At 42.7% G+C, this 20233-nt stretch overlaps 1 protein-coding gene across 1 annotated transcript in view; it reads right to left on the reverse strand.

Moving 5' to 3' along the window:
- The window catches only part of SPEN (spen family transcriptional repressor), a 100665-nt gene that overhangs the window by 68373 nt on the left and 12059 nt on the right, over positions 1-20233 (reverse strand). The window contains exon 2 of the mRNA XM_023193503.2: positions 7-327. Coding sequence (XP_023049271.1) covers positions 7-327 — 321 coding nt within the window. The remainder of the gene's footprint in view (positions 1-6; positions 328-20233) is intronic.

A 20233-nucleotide genomic window follows, 5' to 3' on the forward strand; every position in this document is an offset into this window, starting at 1 on the left:
ACTTACCCATCAAGTCTCCGCTCATAACGTCCTTCTCGTGCATGAAGTGACGGTGGGGGACCATAAGCAGGCCCTCCACCACCTCCTCTGAACCCAGAAACCTCTCTACTACGAGATGCTATGGAAACTGTATCATCCAATCCCCGAGCAGCACTCGGGATGGTGCCTGGTTCATTATAATCCGTGCGTAGGTCTCTATCTCCCATTTTGTTGACCGAGTTGTGAGCTTTCTGTGCACTTTTGATGTCCACAAAATCCACAAAGGCAGCCACTCCTCCTTCAGATCCCCTCTTGGGGAGAATTTTGACACTTTCCACGCGGCCATATCTGGAAAAAATAAAGTCAACGTTATTGCTGCATATCAGTAATTTTCCAAAATGAGTTTTTAGATTTATTTTTTTTGGGGGGGGAGGACAATTTGCGTTATGTATATAGGAGGGACAACCTTTTCAAATGGATCTCTTTTACACTTACATTTTTCTCTCTGGGGAAAATATCTGCACCACATTATTACATTACTCTCATTTCTTTTTTTTTTTTTTTGAGACAGAGTCTCGCTCTGTCGCCCAGGCTGGAGTGCAGTGGTGTGATCTTGGCTCACTGCAACCTCCGCCTCCCGGGTTCACGCCATTCTCCTGCCTCAGCCTCCCGAGTAGCTGGGACTATAGGCGCCCGCCACCATGCCCAGCTAATTTTTTTTTGTATTTTTTAGTAGAGATGGGGTTTCGCCGTGTTAGCCAGGATGGTCTCAATCTCCTGACCTCGTGATCCGCCCGTCTCAGCCTCCCAAAGTGCTGGGATTACCGGCATGAGCCACCGCGCCCGGCCTACTCTCATTTCTTAAATATAATATTTACTAAACTCCCCTTCACCTTTTTACCTTTCTAGAACACTTAGCTGAAATGCACTTCTTTTTTTTTTTCTTTTTGAGACAGAGTCTCACTCTGTCACCCAGACTGGAGTGCACTTACTGCAACCTCTGACTCCCAGGTTCAAGCAATTCTGGTGCCGCAGCCTCCCAAGAAGCTGGAATTACAGGCATGTGCCACCACACCCAACTAATTTTTTTTGTATTTTTAGTAGAGACGGGGTTTCACCATGTTGCCCAGGCTGGTGTCGAACTCCTGACCTCAGGTGATCCGCCTGCCTTGGCTTCCCAAAGTACTGGGATTACAGGTGTGAGCCACAGCACCAGGCCTTGAAATACACTTCTCAGAAGCTTTTAGAAATATTTATAGTCTAAAAATGACTACTAAGCCTAAGATAGAATCAAAGTAATTTAAAAATCTGTAAAACTTCCTATTAAAACAAAAACTATATATAGCTATTTTACAGATTTCATTTTAACTTAATTCATTAAGTGACAATTATACTGGAAAACTGAAGTACTCAAACACTCCTTACTTAAAGGCAAAAATAAATTCAAATATTTTTGTGTCCATTTGCAAGTGATAGTCTAATTTTTCTTTTTTTTTTGAGACGGAGTCTCGCTCTGTTGCCAGGCTGGAGTGCAGTGGCACGATCTCAGCTCACTGCAACCTCCACCTCCTAGGTTCAAGCAATTTTCCTACCTCAGCCTCCCGAGTAACTGGGACTACAGGCACGCACCACCACGTCCAGCTAATTTTTTGTATTTTTAGTAGAGAGGGTTTCATGATGTTGGCCAGGATGGTCTCAATCTCGACCTCGTGATCCGCCTGCCTCGGCCTCCCAAAGTGTACCGTGACTCACACCTGTAATCCCAGCACTTTGGGAGGCCCATGCAGGTGGATCACTTGAGGTCAGGAGTTCGGGACCAACTTGGCCAATATGGTGAAACACCTATCTCTACTAAAAATACAAAAATTAGCTGGGCATGTTGGCATGCATCTGTGCATGCATCTGTAATTCCAGTTACTCAGGAGGCTGAGGTAAGGGAGGATCGCTGGAACCTGGGAGGTGGAGGTTGCAGTAAGTCAAAATCGCACCACTGCACTCCTGCCTGAGTGACAGAGCAAGACTCCATCTTAATTTATACAGATTAATAAATCTAAGAAAATCTTTTGATAGACCATACATTCTAATTTTTATTCCAAAAAAAGTGTACAATGTCTGTAAAGAAAAATTTTGAGATACTTGTTACATTCTGAAGCACATGAGAAATAAAATTTGTAATCACTAAAGAAAATCATGACAATACTATAAATTTCATTAGGAGTTAACACTTACAATTTTATTTACTCGTAATTTGGCATTTTAGAAAGGCAGGCACAAGCGCTTTTAAATATAACACTTATTTTGCTGACAATTGACAGTCATAAGTTTACACTTCCTCTGAAGAAGCTGACTTTATCACAAAGCAGAATTTTTCTTTTTTGTATCCCCTAGCATGATTTAAGTTACCACCTCATACAAAGGAAACATAATCCTAAAACCAGTTTCATCAGGAAACTGAAACAGAAGTAATAAAACTATTTGGCACAAATTAATTTATTAAAATGTCCTTTTTCCCCCTTTACTGAGCAGCCCCCAAACCACCAGAATAGTTTCAGAGAGATCCCCAAAAAGGACCTTTTTAATTTAGGGGGGAAAAAAAAACTGATAGGAATTGAAATAGTTCCTTCCACACAAACACAAAAAAATGCCGTCCAATGTATTTGACAAAGGACTTGTATCTAGAACACAAGAAACCTTACAACTCTATCCATTTTTCTTTAAATGGGCAAAACATTTCAGCCAAAAAGATATACAGATGGCAGACAAGCACATGAGAAGATGCTCAAAATCTTTAGTAATTAAGGAAATACAAATCAAAACCACCATATGATACTATTTCAAGCTGGGCACAGTGGCTCACACCATAATCCCAGCACTTTGGGAGGCTGAGGCATGAAGAACACTTGAGCCCAGTAGTTTGAGACCCGCCTGGGCAACAAAGCAAGACCCTGACTCTATGAAGAAACAAAAAAAAAAGTAGCTGGGCATGGTGGCATGTGTGCCTGTGGTCCAAAGCAGCTGCTCAAGAGGCTGAAGCAGGTAGATCACCTGAGCCCATAAGTTCAAGGCTGCAGTGAGCCAAGATTGTGCTACAGCACTCCAGCCTAGGTGACAGAGTAAGACTCTGTCTCAAAACAAAAACAAAAACAAGACATACTACTTCACACCCAAGATAATGGCTTTTCTTTTGAGTTGCAGCCTAGCTCTGTCACTTAGGCTAAAGTGCAGTGGCATGATCTCGGCTCACTGCAATCTCTGCTTCCCAGGTTCAAGCCATTCTCCTACCTCAGCCTCCTGAGTAGCTGGGATTACAGGTACCTGCCACCACACTCAGCTCATTTTTGTATTTTTAGTAGAGACAGGTTTCACCGTGTTGGCCAGGCTGGTCTTGAACTCCTGACATTGTGATCCGCCCACCTCCGCCTCCCAAAGTGCTGGGATTACAAGCGTGAGCCGCTTTGCCTGGCCAAGAATGGCTTTTTTTGTGTGTGAGACGGAGTTGTGCTCTTGTTGCCCAGGCTGAAGTGCAATGGAGCAATCTCGGGCACACTATAACCTCTGCCTCCCGGGTTCAAGCAATTTCCTACCTCAGCCTCCCAAGTAGCTGGGATTACAGGCATGTGCCACCACACCCAGCTAATTTTTGGTATTTAGTAGAGACGGGGGTATCATCATGTTGGTCGGGCTGGTCTCGAACTTGTGACCTCAGGTGATCCGCCCGCCTCAGCCTCCCAAAGTGCTGGGATTACAGTTGTGAGCCACCATGCCCAGCCATGGCTATATTTTTAAAACTCTAAAAAATAGGCCGGGCACGGTGGCTCAAGCCTGTAATCCCAGCACTTTGGGAGGCCGAGAAGGGCGGATCACGAGGTCAGGATATCCAGACCATCCTGGCTAACACGGTGAAACCCCGTCTCTACTAAAAAATACAAAAAACTAGCCGGGCAAGGTGGCAGGCGCCTGTAGTCCCAGCTACTCGGGAGGCTGAGGCAGGAGAATGGCGTAAACCCGGGAGGTGGAGCTTGCAGTGAGCTGAGAACCGCCACTGCACTCCAGCCTGGGCAACAGAGCGAGACTCCGTCTCAAAAAAAAAAAAAAAAAAACCCTAAAAAATAAAAAAAAGTACATCCTTGCAAACACTTCTTTTCTGGTTTTTCATTTTTTTGTTTTTGGCTGGGCATGGTGGCGCATGCCTGTAGTCCCAGCTACTCAGAAGGCTGAGGCAGGGGAATCACTTGAACCCAGGAGATGGAGGTTGCAGTGAGCCAAGATCACGCCACTGTACTCCAGCCTGGCGACAAAGCAAGACTCTGTCTAAAACAGAAAAAGAGAGAGAGAAATTTAAATCCTTATGCATAGGTGGTAGGCATATAAAATGCCGCACAGCCCTGTGAAAAAGTTTGGCATTTTCTCAAAAAGTTAACCATAGAATTACCATATGACTCAGCAATTTCAGTCCAAAGAAATGAAAATTGGGACTCAAACAAGTATGTGTCTACCAATGTTCAGTGCAGCACTATTCACAACAGGCAAAAGGGTATAAACAACACAAATGGCCAGCAATGGATGAAGAGATAAAATGTGGAACACACATATAATGGAATATAAGATATTAAAAAGAAAGAGGTTCTGATAACACACTACAACATGAATAAAACCTTGAAAACATTACGCTAAATGAAATAAGCTAGATACAAAAGGATAAATAGTACATGATCCCACTTATATGAGGTATTTAGAACAGTCAAATTCATAAAGAAAGTAGAACAGATTACCAGGACGTGGGAGAAAATAGGAATGGGAAGTTATTGCTTAATAGGTAAAGTTTTTATATGGGATGATGAAAAAGTTCTGACTGGCCGGGCGTGGTGGCTCACGCCTGTAATCCCAGCACTTTGGGAGGCTGAGACAGGCGGATGGACAGATCACGAGGTCAGGAGATCGAGACCATCCTGGCTACTAACACGGTGAAACCCCGTCTCTACTAAAAATACAAAAAATTAGCTGGGCGTGGTGGCGGGGGGCCTGTAGTCCCAGCTACTCGGGAGGCTGAGGCAGGAGAATGGCGTGAACCCGGGAGGCGGAGCTTGCAGTGAGCTGAGATCCGGCCACTGCACTCCAGCCCCGGCAACAGAGCAAGACTCCGTCTCAAAAAAAAAAAAAAGAAAGAGTTCTGACTATAGTAATGATGGTTACACAACACTGTGAATGTACTTAATGACACTGAATTGTAAATTTTAAGTGATTAAAATAAATTTCATATTACATATATTTTACTCCCCCAACATACACATATACACAGTTTATCACTAAACTCAAGTTCACATAGATTTTTCTCCTACCTAAAAAATAAAAAGAACAGAAAACAACAAAGAAGGAAGCAACAAATAACTTAGCCAAAGGACACAAATGTCTAAATTTAAATCCTAAAGAGCTGAATGCAAAAGAAATACATATGGAATGAGGAACTAAATACTCAATGCAGGTAGGGTGTGGTAGCTCACACCTGAAATCCTAGCACTTTGGGAGCCTGAAGCAGGAGGATCACTTGAGCTCGGGAGTTTGAGATCAGCATGGGCAACATGGAGAAACCTTGTCTCTACAAAAAATACAAACATTAGCCAGACGTGGTGGCATGCGCCTGTAGTCCCAGCCACCTGGGAGGCTGAGGTAGGAGGATGGCTTGAGATCAGGAGGCAGAGCTTGCAGTGAGCCCAGATCCCACCACTACACTCCAGCCTGGGCGACAGAGCGAGACTCCGTCTCAAAATAATAAAATAAAAATAAAATTAAAATAAAAGCACAGATGAATGCACACAGAACAAAAATCAAAGCATAATCCTTTCTTACAAAGGTGCACTCACTGCTCATATCGTTTTTGTATAAGGAAAGTACCTTTTGAAAACAAACCACAAATTTATCTCCAGATTTAACAAGGAGAACAAATCAACACTACTCTTTTACACTAAGAAGACTGGAAACTCCCAAATTTTAAATAAACAAAAAGGGCTGCTTAAATCTTCATATCCGTGAAAACTTAGCTGGTAAATATGATTTCCTGACTTTGTCTACTCTTTCCAAAACAACACATTTCCCTTAGTATTCAAGCATCCCTCCAGTATTCAAACTAAACCATTTACCTGACATTTATTAAGTAAAAAAGAACAAGAATAATCAAACCACAGTTAGATATATTTTCCTTTTTTTATTAACAATATCAAGCCTTAGCTATAAGTTTCCAGAGAACCTGCCTATGCAATATTCTCCAGTAATAAGTATAAATACATCAGTTTCTAAAATAACATGGTCACTGGTTATGGTAATAAGCTAACTCATTTGTAGTTTTTATTTGGAAACAGGGAGCCCAGGCTGCAGTACAGTGGCCTGATCACAGCTCACTATAGTCTCAACCTCCTGGACTCAAGTGACCATCCCACCTCAGCCTCCCTATCAGCTGGGACTACAGATGCACAACACCACACCCAGCTAATTTATTTTTAATACAGACAGAGTCTCGCTGTGTTACCTAGGCTGATCTCAAACTCCTGAACTCAAGTGATCCTCCCATCTCGGCCTCCCAAAGTACTGCGGTTACAGGTGTCAACCTGCAGTGGCACCCTGTCCTCATTTGTAACTTTTAAAGAATTAAGAAAACTGAAATTGGCCAGGCATGGTGGCTCATGCCTGTAATCGCACCACTTTGGGAGACTGAGGTGGGAGGATCACTTCAACTCAGGAGTTTGAGACCAGCCTGGGAAACATAGCAAGACCCCGTATCTATTTAAAACAATTTTTTAAAGAAAATCAAAACCAGAGAGAAAATAAAGCTAAGAAATTCTACTTGAATGCTACACAGTGCAGTATAAAACAGTGAGTTTGCCTTAAACAATTTTTAAAGACACTACTAGGTGGATCACGAGGTCAGGAGATCGAGACCCTCCTGGCTAACACGGTGAAACTCTGTCTCTACTAAAAATACAAAAAATTAGCTGGGCTTGGTGGCAGGCCTGCAGTCCCAGCTACTCTGGAGACTGAGGCAGGAGAATGGCGTGAACCCGGGAGGCGGAGCTTGCAGTGAGCCGAGATCGCGCCACTGCACTCCAGCCAGGTGACAGAGCAAGACTCCGTCTCAAAAAAAAAAAAAAAAGACAATACTAAATTGGTTATGTTTAAAAAATCTTTCACAGCTAAGCATGGGGCTCATGCCTGTAATTCCTGTAATTTGGGAGGCCAAGGTAAGAGAATTCTTGAACCCCACGGTTCGAGACTAGGCTGGACAAATAGTGACACCCCAAAATAAATAAATAATTTTTTTAAAAAATTAGCTGGGTGGTGGTGTAGTCCCAGCTACTTGGGAGGCTGAGGCAGGAGGACTGCTTGAGCCCAGGAAATTGAAGCTGCAGTGAGGCATTATTGTGCCACTGCACTCCAGTCTAGGCAACAGACCAAGACCCCGTCTTTTAAAAAAAAAAAACAAAAAAACACAATGCCAGGCGCAGTGGCTCAGGCCTATAATCTCAGCACTTTGGGAGGCCGAGGCGGGCGGACCACCAAGTCAGGAGATGGAGACCATTCTGGCCAACATAGTGAAATCCCATCTCTACTAAAACACACACACAGAAAAATTACCTGGGTGTGTTGGCATGCACCTATAATCCCAGCTACTCGGGGGGCTGAGGTAGGGGAATCGCTTGAACCTGGGAGGCAGAGGTTGCAGTGAGCCGAGATCGCACCACTGCACTCCAGTCTTGGCAACTGAGAGAGACTCCATCTCAAAACAAAACAAAAAACTTCCCTATCACTAACATTTGATCAATATACACTATACTCTTCTAAGTTTTCAAGAAAGAATGAAAAGTTACCCAAAATAATGCCAGGTGTCCTGAAGGTTTAATCTCTTTTCAATATTTAGCAATCCATATAATAAGCAATGACAGCCTTAGAAGTGCCTGAAGGGATACATACATACATATAAAGATTTTCTTTTTTTTTTTTTTTTAAAGACTTGAGTCTCGCTCTGTTTGCCTAGGCTGGAGTGCAATGGCACGATCTCAGCTCACTACAACCTCCACCTCCTGGGTTTCAGTGATTCTCCCGCCTCAGCTTCCCAAGTAGCTGGGATTACAGGCATGGGTCACCATGACCGGCTAATTTTTGTATTGTTGGTAGAGACGGGGTTTCACCATGTTGACCAGGCTGGTTGTGAACTCCTGATCTCAGGTGATCTGCCAGTCTTGGCCTCCCAAAGTGCTGAGATTACAGGCTTGAGCCACCACACCTGGCCAATTTCAGTATATTGATGACCTCAGATTTCACATTTGAGAACAATGTGACATAGTGGAGAAAACACATGGCTGGGTGCAATGGTTCACACCTCTAATCCCAGCACTTTGGGAGGCTGAGGTGGGTGGATCACTTGAGGACAACAGTTTGAGATCAGCCTGGCCAACACAGTGAAACCCCATCTCTACTAAAACTCCAAAAAAATTAGCTGGGTGTGGTAGTGCACATCTGTAATCCCAGCTACTCAGGAGGCTGAGGCATGAGAATTGCTTGAGGTCAGAATTGTGGAGGTTGCAGTGAGCCAAGATCGCACCACTGCACTCCAGCCTGGGCGACAGAGCAAGACTGGATCTGAAAAAAGAAAAGAATAGAAAATACATGAGAAAAGTGACTAGGGTTCTAATCCTGACTCTGTTATTAACTATATGGTTTTAAAAGCCACTGTTCAGGCCAGGCATGGTGGCTTATGCCTGTAATCCCAGCACTTTGGGAGGCTGAGGCGGGCAGATCACGAGGTCAGGATTTTGAGACCCAGCCTGACCAACATGGTAAAATCCCGTCTCTACTAAAAATACAAAATTTAGCCGGGTGTGTTGGTGCACGCCTGTAATCCCAGCTACTCAGGAGGCTGAGGCAGGAGAATCACTTGAACCCAGGAGGCGGTGAGGATGCAGTGGGTCAAGATCCAGCCTGGGCGACAGAGCCAGGCTCCATCTCAAAAAAGAAAAAAAGGCATTGTTCCAGAAGCTTAACACATCCTGGGAACAAAACAGAGATCCCTAGCCTCATGACATTTATTTACAATTTTCAGTTTGTTTGGTATGTGAAAAGAAGACCCCTCCCATTCTAAAATTGTTTTCATCAACTGCATAAGAAACTCACTCCATAACTTCCAAAGCATCAATTACACAAAGCTTTAAAATCCTTAGTATGCTAAAATCTAAGGAATTCTCTCAATACTCCTCCTTTCTAGAAGGGACTACATTCAACCTTTATTGGCTAGGCTATCAATAGGAACACAATTATTAATTTTAATCTCAGCTTTTGCAACTGACCTAATAAGCAATAGGAAAGAATTGCCACATACTTCATTCTCACACAAGTCATACTACTATAGAAAACAATCCTCTCTGAGTCATTCTTGAAGCCAGACAACAGAACACCAATGAAAACAACACTTCCAAATTTTGCATCTAATCCCTCTTGGCCCAGTTAATTTCTAGAGCTAAAAAATCACATCTGAGTCTTTTTATGATCATTAACATTACTGTTCTATTTCCAGGGAATGAGATCCCATCTTTATTAGCTCTCAGTTTTGAAATCCTGCTATGGGAGAAAAAGTTATTACAGAATTGTAAATGAGGACAAGTATCAAGCCTTTGGAAGATACATGCAAATTACATAGCCACCCATCCATCTAAAACCCAATATATAACTTTCAAAAGATCACATTTTTATCAAACTACCCACGGCTTTGTGTATTGCCTACTTTTCCACCTTTCCGCCTCTTCATCACCACAGCTGTGCCTTATTCAAAAGCAAATGATCGGCCAGCACAGTGGCTCACACTTGTAATCCCAGCACTTTGGGAGGCCAAGGTGGGTGGATCACCTCAGGTCAGGAGTTCGAGACCCAGCCTGACCAACATGGTGAAACCCCGTCTCTACTAAAAATACAAAAATTAGCCAGGCATGGTGGTGCGTGCCTGTAATCCTAGCTACTCAGGAGGCTAAGGCAGGAGAATCACTTGAACCCAGGAGGCAGTGAGGTTGCAGTAAGCCAAGATCACGCCCCTGTACTCCAGCCTGGGCAAAAGAGTGAGGTTCTGTCTCAAAAAAAAAAAAAAATTAGTCACTATAGACAGACAAAAAGCAAAGAGCAAATAAACACATCATAAAGGATAAGAAAAAATCTTAAGAGACAAATATATTCAAGTTTGGCTAGGCTACCTATAATGGTAGAGGTAATGGGCCAAATGTGGTGGCATACACCTGTAATCCCAGTAATTTGGGAGGCTGAGGCAGGAGCATCAGTGAAAATGGCCATGAGTGAGTCATGGCCATGCCACTCACCTCCAGCCTGGGCAATAGAGCAAGACCCTGTCTCATAAATTAATTAATTAATTAGTTAATTAATTAAAAAAAACAGTAGAAACAATAAATGTTTGTGCTGGTTTTTTACATTATAAAAAGATTAAAATCATTCCTCTTTTGAACTCAGTTAAATCATAAATGTATCCATTACAACCACCAAATTATGTGGACTAATGTAGTAACATTAATACGTATATTGCTTTTTTTTAAACCCACGTGAGTTTATATTTAGACCAAAAGGGCCAGGCACGGTGGCTCACACCTGTAATCCCAACACTTTGGGAGGCAGAGGTGGGCAGATGACCAGGTCAGGAGATCAAGACCATCCTGGTCAACATGGTAAAACCCCGTCTCTACTAAAATACGAAAAATTAGCCAAGCGTGGTGGTGCCTGCCTGTAGTCCCAGCTACTCGGGAGGCTGAGACAGGGGAATTGCTTGAACCCCAGAGGCAGATTGCAGTGAGAGGAGATCACGCCATTGCATTCCAGCCTGGGTGACAAGAGCAAAATCTGTCTCAAAAATAAATTAATTAATTTAATAAAAGCTGTTACTTGTCATCTACATAACTGAAGTAGATATTAAGACTACTCCATTCACAATTACTGATAGCCCCACATTTCAACATACTAAATGTAGCATATAACTTGAAATCATATACTCAGATTACAAGACTCCTACAATTTGAACATAATCAAATAAGACAATAAAATTTGTAATATATCATATACCTCATATCAGTTAAAATAAATTAAAACCAAAAGTAAAATTTAACAATTATCCAGCAAGTCAATGACAAATCTAAGTAGCTAAATGACAATGGCAAACTAAAACAGTTAAAAGTTTTATTCTGGCCAGGCGCAGTGGCTCACGCCTGTAATTCTTGCACTTTGGGAGGCCGAGGCGGGCAGATCACGAGGTCAGAAGATCAAGACCATACTGGCTAACAGGGTGAAACCCCGTCTCTACTAAAAATACAAAAAATTAGCTGGGCGTGGTGGCGGGCGCCTGTAGTTTCAGCTACTGGGGAGCCTGAGGCAGGAGAATGGCGTGAACCCGGGAGGCGGAGCTTACAGTGAGCCAAGATCGTGCCACTGCACTCCAGCCTGGGCAACAGAGGGAGATTCTGTCTCAAAAAAAAAAAAAAAAAAAGTTTTATTCTATCTAAAGACATATCAAAAATAGATATAAACCTATGGAAGAGGAGAAAATATTTACAAATTACATCTCTGATAGGGAACTCTTAAAACTCAATGAAAAGCACAATCCAATTTTTAAAACTGAGACTGGACACAGTACCTCAAGTCTGTAATCCCAAAGCTTTGGGAGGCCAGGTGGGAGGATCACTTGAAACCACGAGTTCCAGACCCACCTATACAACACAACAAGACCTCATCTCTACAAAAACAAACAAAAAAATTTTTTAATTAGCTGGGGCCGGACGCAGTGGCTCACTCCTGTAATCCCAACACTTTGGGAGACTAAGGCAGGTGGATCATTTTAGCCTAGGAGTTTTGAGACCAGCCTGGGCAACATGGCAAAATCCCAACTCTACAAAATATACAAAAATTAGCTAAGGATGGTGGCATACACCTGTAGTCCCAGCTACTCAGGAGGCTGAAGGAGGAGGACTGCTTGAGCCCAGGAGGCGAAAGTTGCTGTGGACTGAAATCACGCCCCTGCACACCAGCCTGGGTGACAGAGCACATATACATATATACAAAGAGATGCATAAATGGCCAATAAACACATGAAAAGATGGCAAATTTAGTCCTCATTAGTCATTGGGGAAATCAAAATCAAAATCACAATTATAAACTACTTCATACCCACTAGGGCAGCTAAAAAAAAAAAAAAAAAAAAAAGCAATGATAACTAATAATGAGGATTAGGAGAAATCTGAACCCTCATACATTGCTGGTGAGATAGCCACCCAGCCTGGGTGACAGAGCAAGACGCTGTCTCAAAAAACAATGAATGTACAGATATTTTCATAACAGCATTTTTCAAAATAGCCAAAAATGAGAAACAATCTAAATGTCCATCAACTGATGAATGGATAAAAAACGTGGCATGAGCCAGGTGTGGTGTATCAGGCCTATAACCCCAGCACTCTGGGAAGCCAAGGTGGGCAGATCGCTTGAGCTCAGGAATTGGGGACCAGCCTGGGTGACATGGTGAAACCCTGTCTCTCAAAAATAAAACTAAAAGAGGGGAGGGCATGCCCATTCAATGGAATACTGTTCAGCAATAAAAAAGAACAAAGTCGGGAGGCTGAGGCAGGAGAATGGCGTAAACCTGGGAGGTGGAGCTTGCAGTGAGCTGAGATCCAGCTACTGCACCCCAGCCTGGGTGACAGAGCGAGACTCCGTCTCAAAAAAAAAAAAAAAAAGAATGAAGTTCTGATATATGCTAAAATATGGATGAACCTTGACAACATGCAAAATCAAAGAAGCCAGTCACATACTGCATGATTCCATAATACACAAAACGTCCAAAACAGGCAAATCCATACAAACAGAAAGTAAATTAGAGATTGCCAGGGGCTGAGAACAAAAGAGAATGGAGAGTGACTGGTTTCATTCTGGGGTGATGAAAATATTCTACAATTAGTGATGATGGTTGCACAACTCTGTGAATATATGAAAAGCAACTGAATTGTATAATTTAAATGGGTAAATTTTATGGTTTATGAGTCATAGCTTAATAAAACTGTTATCTTTTAAAAATACAAAAAATACCTGTCCCTGTCCTTCAACACAAAAGATTTTATATCTCCTTTAGTCACAAGCTTCTACATTATCTCACTATAAATCAACTGTACGCCACATTTATTATAAATAGGCAATCATGGAAGGCATTTTTCTATTTCAAGCATGAATCTTGAAATCTGCTAGCTTCATTTCATGATAATATTGAACTCTTTCAAGAAATTTATTATGAAATGGTTTTATATATAAAATGGATATATGAGCTGTTCTTAAATAACTAATGCATTCCTCCTTTAATCACTCTTTTGAATAACAAGTATTTAGTAACAAATAATTACTAAAGATGGCAAAAGACACTGAGAATTCCTAAAGTCAGCAAAAGAAAGTTAACTACAGAGCCCTAATTTCATTTTCAGAAAAAGCTCATACCCTGAAGTATGTCTCTACCAGGAGGGATGGGAAAAGGAACGGAAAAAGAGGTGGGCAAGAAGATTTTTCATAGTTTAAAGATATGTATTAGCTCTACGCCAAAAATAATAATTGAGCTGTCATATACTTTTGGAACTAGCAAAGAACTGGCATGATATAAAATCCCTAAACCATAAAGGAAAAGACTACATAAATCAAACCACATAAAAAGTACAACTCCTGAATCACTTGAACCCAGGAGGCGGAGGTTGTAGTGAGCTGAGATCATGCCACTGCACTCCAGCCTGGGCAAGAGTGAGACTCCGTCTCAGGAAAAAAAAAAAAAAAATTAGAACTCCTATATAGCAAGATATAAAGGCAAAAGACAAATCGAGAAAAAAAATACTTGCAACACCTGAGAAATAAATGATTTCCTAACTATGCAGAGTTCTTACAAATCAAGCAAGACAAGATGCCCCAACAAAAAACGGCAAATGTGGCTGGGCGCAGTGGCTCACACCTGTAATCCCAGCACTCTGGGAGGACAAGGCGGGCGGATCACCTGAGGTCAGGAATTTGAGACCAGCCTGGGGGCAATCCGATGAAACCCCATCTCTACTGAAATACAAAAATTAGCCAGGCATGGCGGTGCGAGCCTGTAGTTCCAGCTACTCCGAGGTGAGGCAGGAGATTCGTCTGAACCTAGGAGGTGGAAGTTGCAGTGAGCTGAGATCCAGACACAGTACCGTCTCAAAAAAAAAAAAAAAAAAAAAAAAAACAGGCATATACCTGCATAGGAAGAGTTTCTAAAACACACTTACTCACAAATGGTAATTAAAACACACTCGCCAGACGTGGTGGCTCACGCCTATAATGCTAGCACTCTGGGAGGCCGAGGCTAGCAGATCACCTGAGGTCAGGAGTTTGAGACCGGCCTGGGAGCAATACAGTGAAACCCTGTCTCTACTAAAATACAAAAAAAAGCCAGGCATGGGAGCCTGCACCTGTACTCCCAGCTACTCAGGCGGCTGAGGCAGGAGAATTGCCTGAATCCAGGAGTCAGAGATTGCAGTGAGCTGAGATCTCGCCACTGCACTCCAGCCTGGGCGACCGAGTGAGATCCATCTCAAAAAAAAATTAAAATTAAGATTAAAAACACACTCAAAGCTGCTCAATTTCACTCAAAATCTTAAAAATGGCCAGGAATGATGGCTAACGTCTGTAATCCCACCACTTTGGGAAGCTGAGGCGCAAGGATGATTTGAGGTCAGGACATCAAGACCAACCTGGACAACAAAGCAAGATCCCTCCCCACCTCCCCACCCCTACCCCCGTCTCTACTAAAAATAAAAACATTAGCCAGATGTGTTGGCACTTAGTAGTAGTCCTAGCTACTTGAGAGGTTAAGATAGGAGTTTGAGTCCTAGCTACTCAGTAGGCTGAGACAGGAGCTTGAGTCCAGTAGTTCCAGGCTGCAGTGGGCGATGATCATACTACTGAACTCCAGACTGGGTGACGGAGCAAGACCTTGTCTCAAAAAAAAAACCAAAAACCACAAACCTAAGTTCACAAACCTAGAAATTCCATTCACAAAAATTTATCATACATGTATAATTGCACTTGTCTGCAAGTATACAAAATTGCTTACTACAACACTGCTTACAGTATTTAAAAAAATAAATAAGAAAAGAAAAAAAGCAGCCGGGCATGGAGGCTCGCGCCTATAATCCCAACACTTTGGGAAGCGAAGGCGGGCAGGTCACTTGAGGCCAGGAGTTTGTGAACAGTCTCGTCAACATGGCGAAACCTCCATCTCTACTAAAAGTACAAAAAATTAGCCAGGCCTTGTGGCAAGTGCCTGTAGTCCCAGCTGCTTGGGAGGCTGAGACATGAGAATCACTTGAACCCAGGAGGAGGAGGTTGCAGTGAGATGGAGTCACTGCCACTGCACTCCAGCCTGGGTAACAGAGTGAGGCTCTGTTTAAAAAAAAAAAAAACAAAAAGCAACCACTATTCTATTTGCTGTCTTTATGGAGCTGACTACTGTAGCTAGGTACCTCACATATGTATATCATACAGCCCATTTTTCCTTCTTTTGTAACTGGCTTATTTCACTTACGTAGTGTCTTCAAATGTTGTAGCATGTGTCAAAACTTCCTCTCTAAGGCTGAATATTCCACTGTATGAATCCTGTTTATTACACATCTGATAAATGCACTCTGTTTATCTATTCATTGATCATCAACATTAGAGATGCATTCACCTTTTGGCTATTGTGAATAGTGTTGCTGAAAACATAATTAGATTAGTTTTATTGCTTGTTTTGTTCTGGGACAAGGTTTTGCTCTGTTGCCCAGGCTGGAGTGCAGTGATGCAATCTTGGCTTACTGCAGCCTCAATCTCCCAGGCTGAAGCAATCCTCCTATCTCAACCTCCTAAGCAGATGGGACTGCAGGCAGGCACTACCACACCCGGCTAATTCTTTTTGTTTTCCATAGAGATGAGGTCTCAATATGTTGCCCAGGCTGGTCTCCAATTACTGAGCTCAAGCAATCCTCTAGTCTCGGTTTCCCAAAGTGCTGGGATTACAGGTATGAGCCACTGCACCCGGCCAGATTACTTTTTTATATTAGAAACTATTTACTGGTTCTAATTAGAAAGGCTAAGAAAATTTTAAGAAAAAGAATAAGCTTAATTCAACCAATAAAACTATACCCCTATCTGTTTACTGAATCCAGGGTGAGTGCCTAGATCCCTGAACATAGAAAACTTGATAATTACAACTCCTGGGAAAAGGCATCTGTTTTCAGTAAAGCTCTGAATGTAGACATTCTTCAGAACTACTGCAGGCTTCATTACCCCAGTGAGGAAAAAACTATATGTGTCTGTGTGTGTGTGCGTGTGTGTTATTTTATTTTGTTTTTTTGAGACAGAGTCACTGTCACCCAGGCTGGAGTCCAATGGCACAATCTTGGCTCACTGCAGCCTCAACCTCCCAGGCTCAAGTGATCTGCCCACCTAAGCCTTCCAAGTAGCTGGACTATACGTACATATCACCACACCCAACTACCTTTTATTTCCCATCGAGAATGGAAAAAGTGCTGGGATTACAGGCATGAGCTACCGCACTTTGCCCAAAAAAACTATTTATGCACATACATACTCACATTATATTTACTCCAATCTAATGAGAAATTATTTATTAAGTAAAATTAACAAGTTCCAAAGTTTCTGTAATCTTTAGATTCTACTGGTCTTAAATAAAAAGCCTGAATATTTCAGACAATCTTGGAAAAAACTCACAATGTGCTTCTTTCCCAGAGAACAAGACAGGAGTCTATACCGCAAAAATCAAAAAGTAAAGTGCAGGAATATAAATATTCCTTAATGGTCATAATGACCATTAAGCTAACATTCAGACACTATTCTCACAATAATTAATAAGTAGCTTTCATAAATCTATCTGATTTACATAGTACTTTTCTAGGAAGAACTGAAGTATAATTGTAAATAGAACTGCTAATAACCAACATAAAATATTTCTTAAAGTAATGACAGTAAACAAAGCATTTAGATTAAGAAAAAAGATGCAAGGCAAGCTGACACAAATGTGAAGGCTGCAAAACACAAAGCTGAAGTTAGCAGAAGCCAAGAGACTAAATCATAAATTAGCAAAAATCTACATTAAGGGTCCCTCGAAAGGCCAGGAATTGTGGCTAACTCCTGTAATTTTTTCGGTGGTTGTTGTTTTTATTTTTTGAGATGGAGTCTCGCTCTATCACCCGGGCTGGAGCAAAGTAGCACGATCTCAGCTCACTGTAACCTCGGCCTTCCATATTCAAACGATTCTCCTGCCTCAGCCTCCTGAGTAGCTGGGATTACAGGCATGTGCCACCACACCCGGCTAATTTTTTCATATTTTTAGTAGAGACGGGGTTTCACCATATTGGCCAGGCTGGTCTCGAACTCCTGATCTTGTGATCCACCCACCTCAGCTTCCCAGAGTGCTGGGATTACAGGCGTGAGCCACCGCGCCCAGCCCACTCTTATAATTTCAGCACTCTGGGACTGGAAAATTACAAGAAAATTGCTGGGAATGGAAAGGACTCTGAAAAGGTGCTAACTAATACTGTTATTTACAGTATAATTGCTGAGAAGGAAATCAGATTCTATCCTTATGACTTACTTTTTAGTACAATAACAATTTTTTAAAACTTTGGGAAATATACAAATATTTCTAATATTTGACTTAACTAGTGACTTTTATCCTTACTCCATAAAAAAGTATTTGGGCCAGGCGCACTAGCTCACGCCTGTAATCCCAGCACTTTGGGAGGCCGAGGCAGGCGGATCATGAGGTCAGGAGTTTGAGACCAGCCTGGCCAACATACTGAAACCCCGTCTCTACTAAAAATACAAAAATTAGCCAGGTGTGGTGGCACGTGCCTGTAGTCCCAACTACTTGGGAGGCTGAGGTGGGAGAATCGCTTGAACCCGGGAGGTGGAATGCAGTGAGCCGAGACCACACCATTGCACTCCAGCCTGGGTGACAGAGTGAGACTCCATCTGAAAAAAAAAAAAAAAAAATCACTCAGCCTGATCAATGTGATGACATCCCATCTCTACCAAAAAAAAATTTTTTTTTTTAATTAGCTGGACATGGTGGCACACAACTGTGGTTCAAGCTACTTGGGAGGCTGAGGTAGCAGAATCAATTGAACCAGGAGGCAGAGGTTGCAGTGAGCCAAGATCATGCCACTGTTCTCCAGCCTGGGCCACAAAGTAAGATTCTGTCTTAAAAAAAAAAAAAAAAAAAAAGTCCGGGTGCAGTGGCTCGCTCCTGTAATCCTGGCACTCTGGGAGGCCAAGGCAGGCACACGACAAGGTCAGGTGATCGAGACCATCTTAGCCAACGTGGTGAAACCCCGTCTCTACTAAAATACAAAAAATAGGCCGGGTGCGGTGGCTCAAACCTGTAAGCCCAGCACTTTGGGAGGCCGAGACGGGTGGATCACGAGGTCAAGAGATCGAGACCATCCTAGTTAACACGGTGAAACCCCGTGTCTACTAAAAAAAATACAAAAAACTAGCCGGGCGAGGTGGCGGGCGCCTGTAGTCCCAGCCGCTCGGGAGGCTGAGGCAGGAGAAGGGCGTAAACCCGGGAGGCGGAGCTTGCAAGTGAGCTGAGATTCGGCCACTGCGCTCCAGCCTGGGCCGCGACAGAGCGAGACTCCGTCTCAAAAAAAATAAAAATAAAAATAAAAATAAAATACAAAAAAATTAACCAGGCATGGTGGCAAGTGCCTGTAGTCCCAGCTACTCAGGAGGAAGAGGCAGAGGAATCGCTTGAACCCGGGAGGTGGAGGTTGCAGTGAGCCGAGATCGTGCTACCGCACTCCAGCCTGGAGACAGAGCAAGACTCCATCTCAAAAAAAAAAAAAAAAAAAAAGTCACTAATGGCCGGACTTACTAAACACCTGTAATGGTCACACTTGTAATCCCAGCACTTTGGGAGGCTGAGGCGGGAGGATCTCCTAAGCCCAGGAGTTTGAGACCATCCTGGGCAATACAGTGGGACCTTATCTCTACAAAAAAAAAAAAAAAAAAATTAGCTGAAGCTACTTGGGAGGCTGAAATGAGAGGGTCATTTGATGAGCCTGGGAGGTTGAGGCTGCAGTGAGCTGAGATTATACCACTGCACTCCAACCTGGGTAACAGAACAAGACTGTCTTAAAAAGAAAAATAGCCACTGAAGTCTATGCCTTAAGATGTTAACTAAGCTGGGCACAGTGGCTCACGCCTGTAATCCCAGCACTTTGGGAGGCCAAGGATCACAAGGTCAGGAGATCAAGACCATCCTGGCTAACATGGTGAAACCACATCTCTACTAAAAATACAAAAAATTAGCCGGGTGTGTTGGTGGGCGCCTGTAGTCCCAGCTACTCGGGAGGCTGAGGCAGGAGAATGGCGTGAACCCAGGAGGCACTTGCAGTTGAGCCAAGATGACGCCACTGCACTCCAGCCTGGGCGACAGAGCGAGACTCTGCTTCAAAAAAAAAAAAAAGATGTTACAACTGATCATTCTTTACACTTATTAAATACCTGAGCCTCTCCAGTCAACATTTTAATCTTCTGAATTATAGTATCTCTAGAACAAAAATCTTTCTCCAGAAATAAGTATTTTTAGGAAGAGTCCTCTTGAAAATCATTTTTAAAACAAATTTCAAATCAATTCAATATACAGTAAATAAAATGTCATAACTCTTTGAGACACAAAGCTGTGATGAAAGTTCCTTTTCTTTTTTTTTTTTTTTTTTTTTTGAGGCGTAGTCTCGCTCTGTCGCCCGGACTGGAGTGCAGTGGCCGGTTCTCAGCTCACTGCAAGCTCCGCCTCCCGGGTTTACGCCATTCTCCTGCCTCAGCCTCCCGAGTAGCTGAGACTACAGGCGCCCGCCACCTCGCCCAGCTAGTTTTTATATTTTTAGTAGAGATGGGGTTTCACCGTGTTAGCCAGGATGGTCTCGATCTCCTGACCTCGTGATCTGCCCGTCTCGGCCTCCCAAAGTGCTGGGATTACAGGCTTGAGCCACCGTGCCCGGCCGAAAGTTCCTTTTCTATATCTACTTTTAGAATGACAAAGCAAACAGGTTGAAAGGGAATGTTCTGTGTCAAAACAAGAAAAACACACTGTGGAAAAGGGTTACTTCTTAAGAAAAATAGAGGTAGAAGAAACCAAAAAAGAAAAAAGAGTGCATATCTTATA

Source organism: Piliocolobus tephrosceles, chromosome 1 (genome assembly GCF_002776525.5).
Source record: "Piliocolobus tephrosceles isolate RC106 chromosome 1, ASM277652v3, whole genome shotgun sequence".
NCBI lineage: Eukaryota > Metazoa > Chordata > Mammalia > Primates > Cercopithecidae > Piliocolobus > Piliocolobus tephrosceles.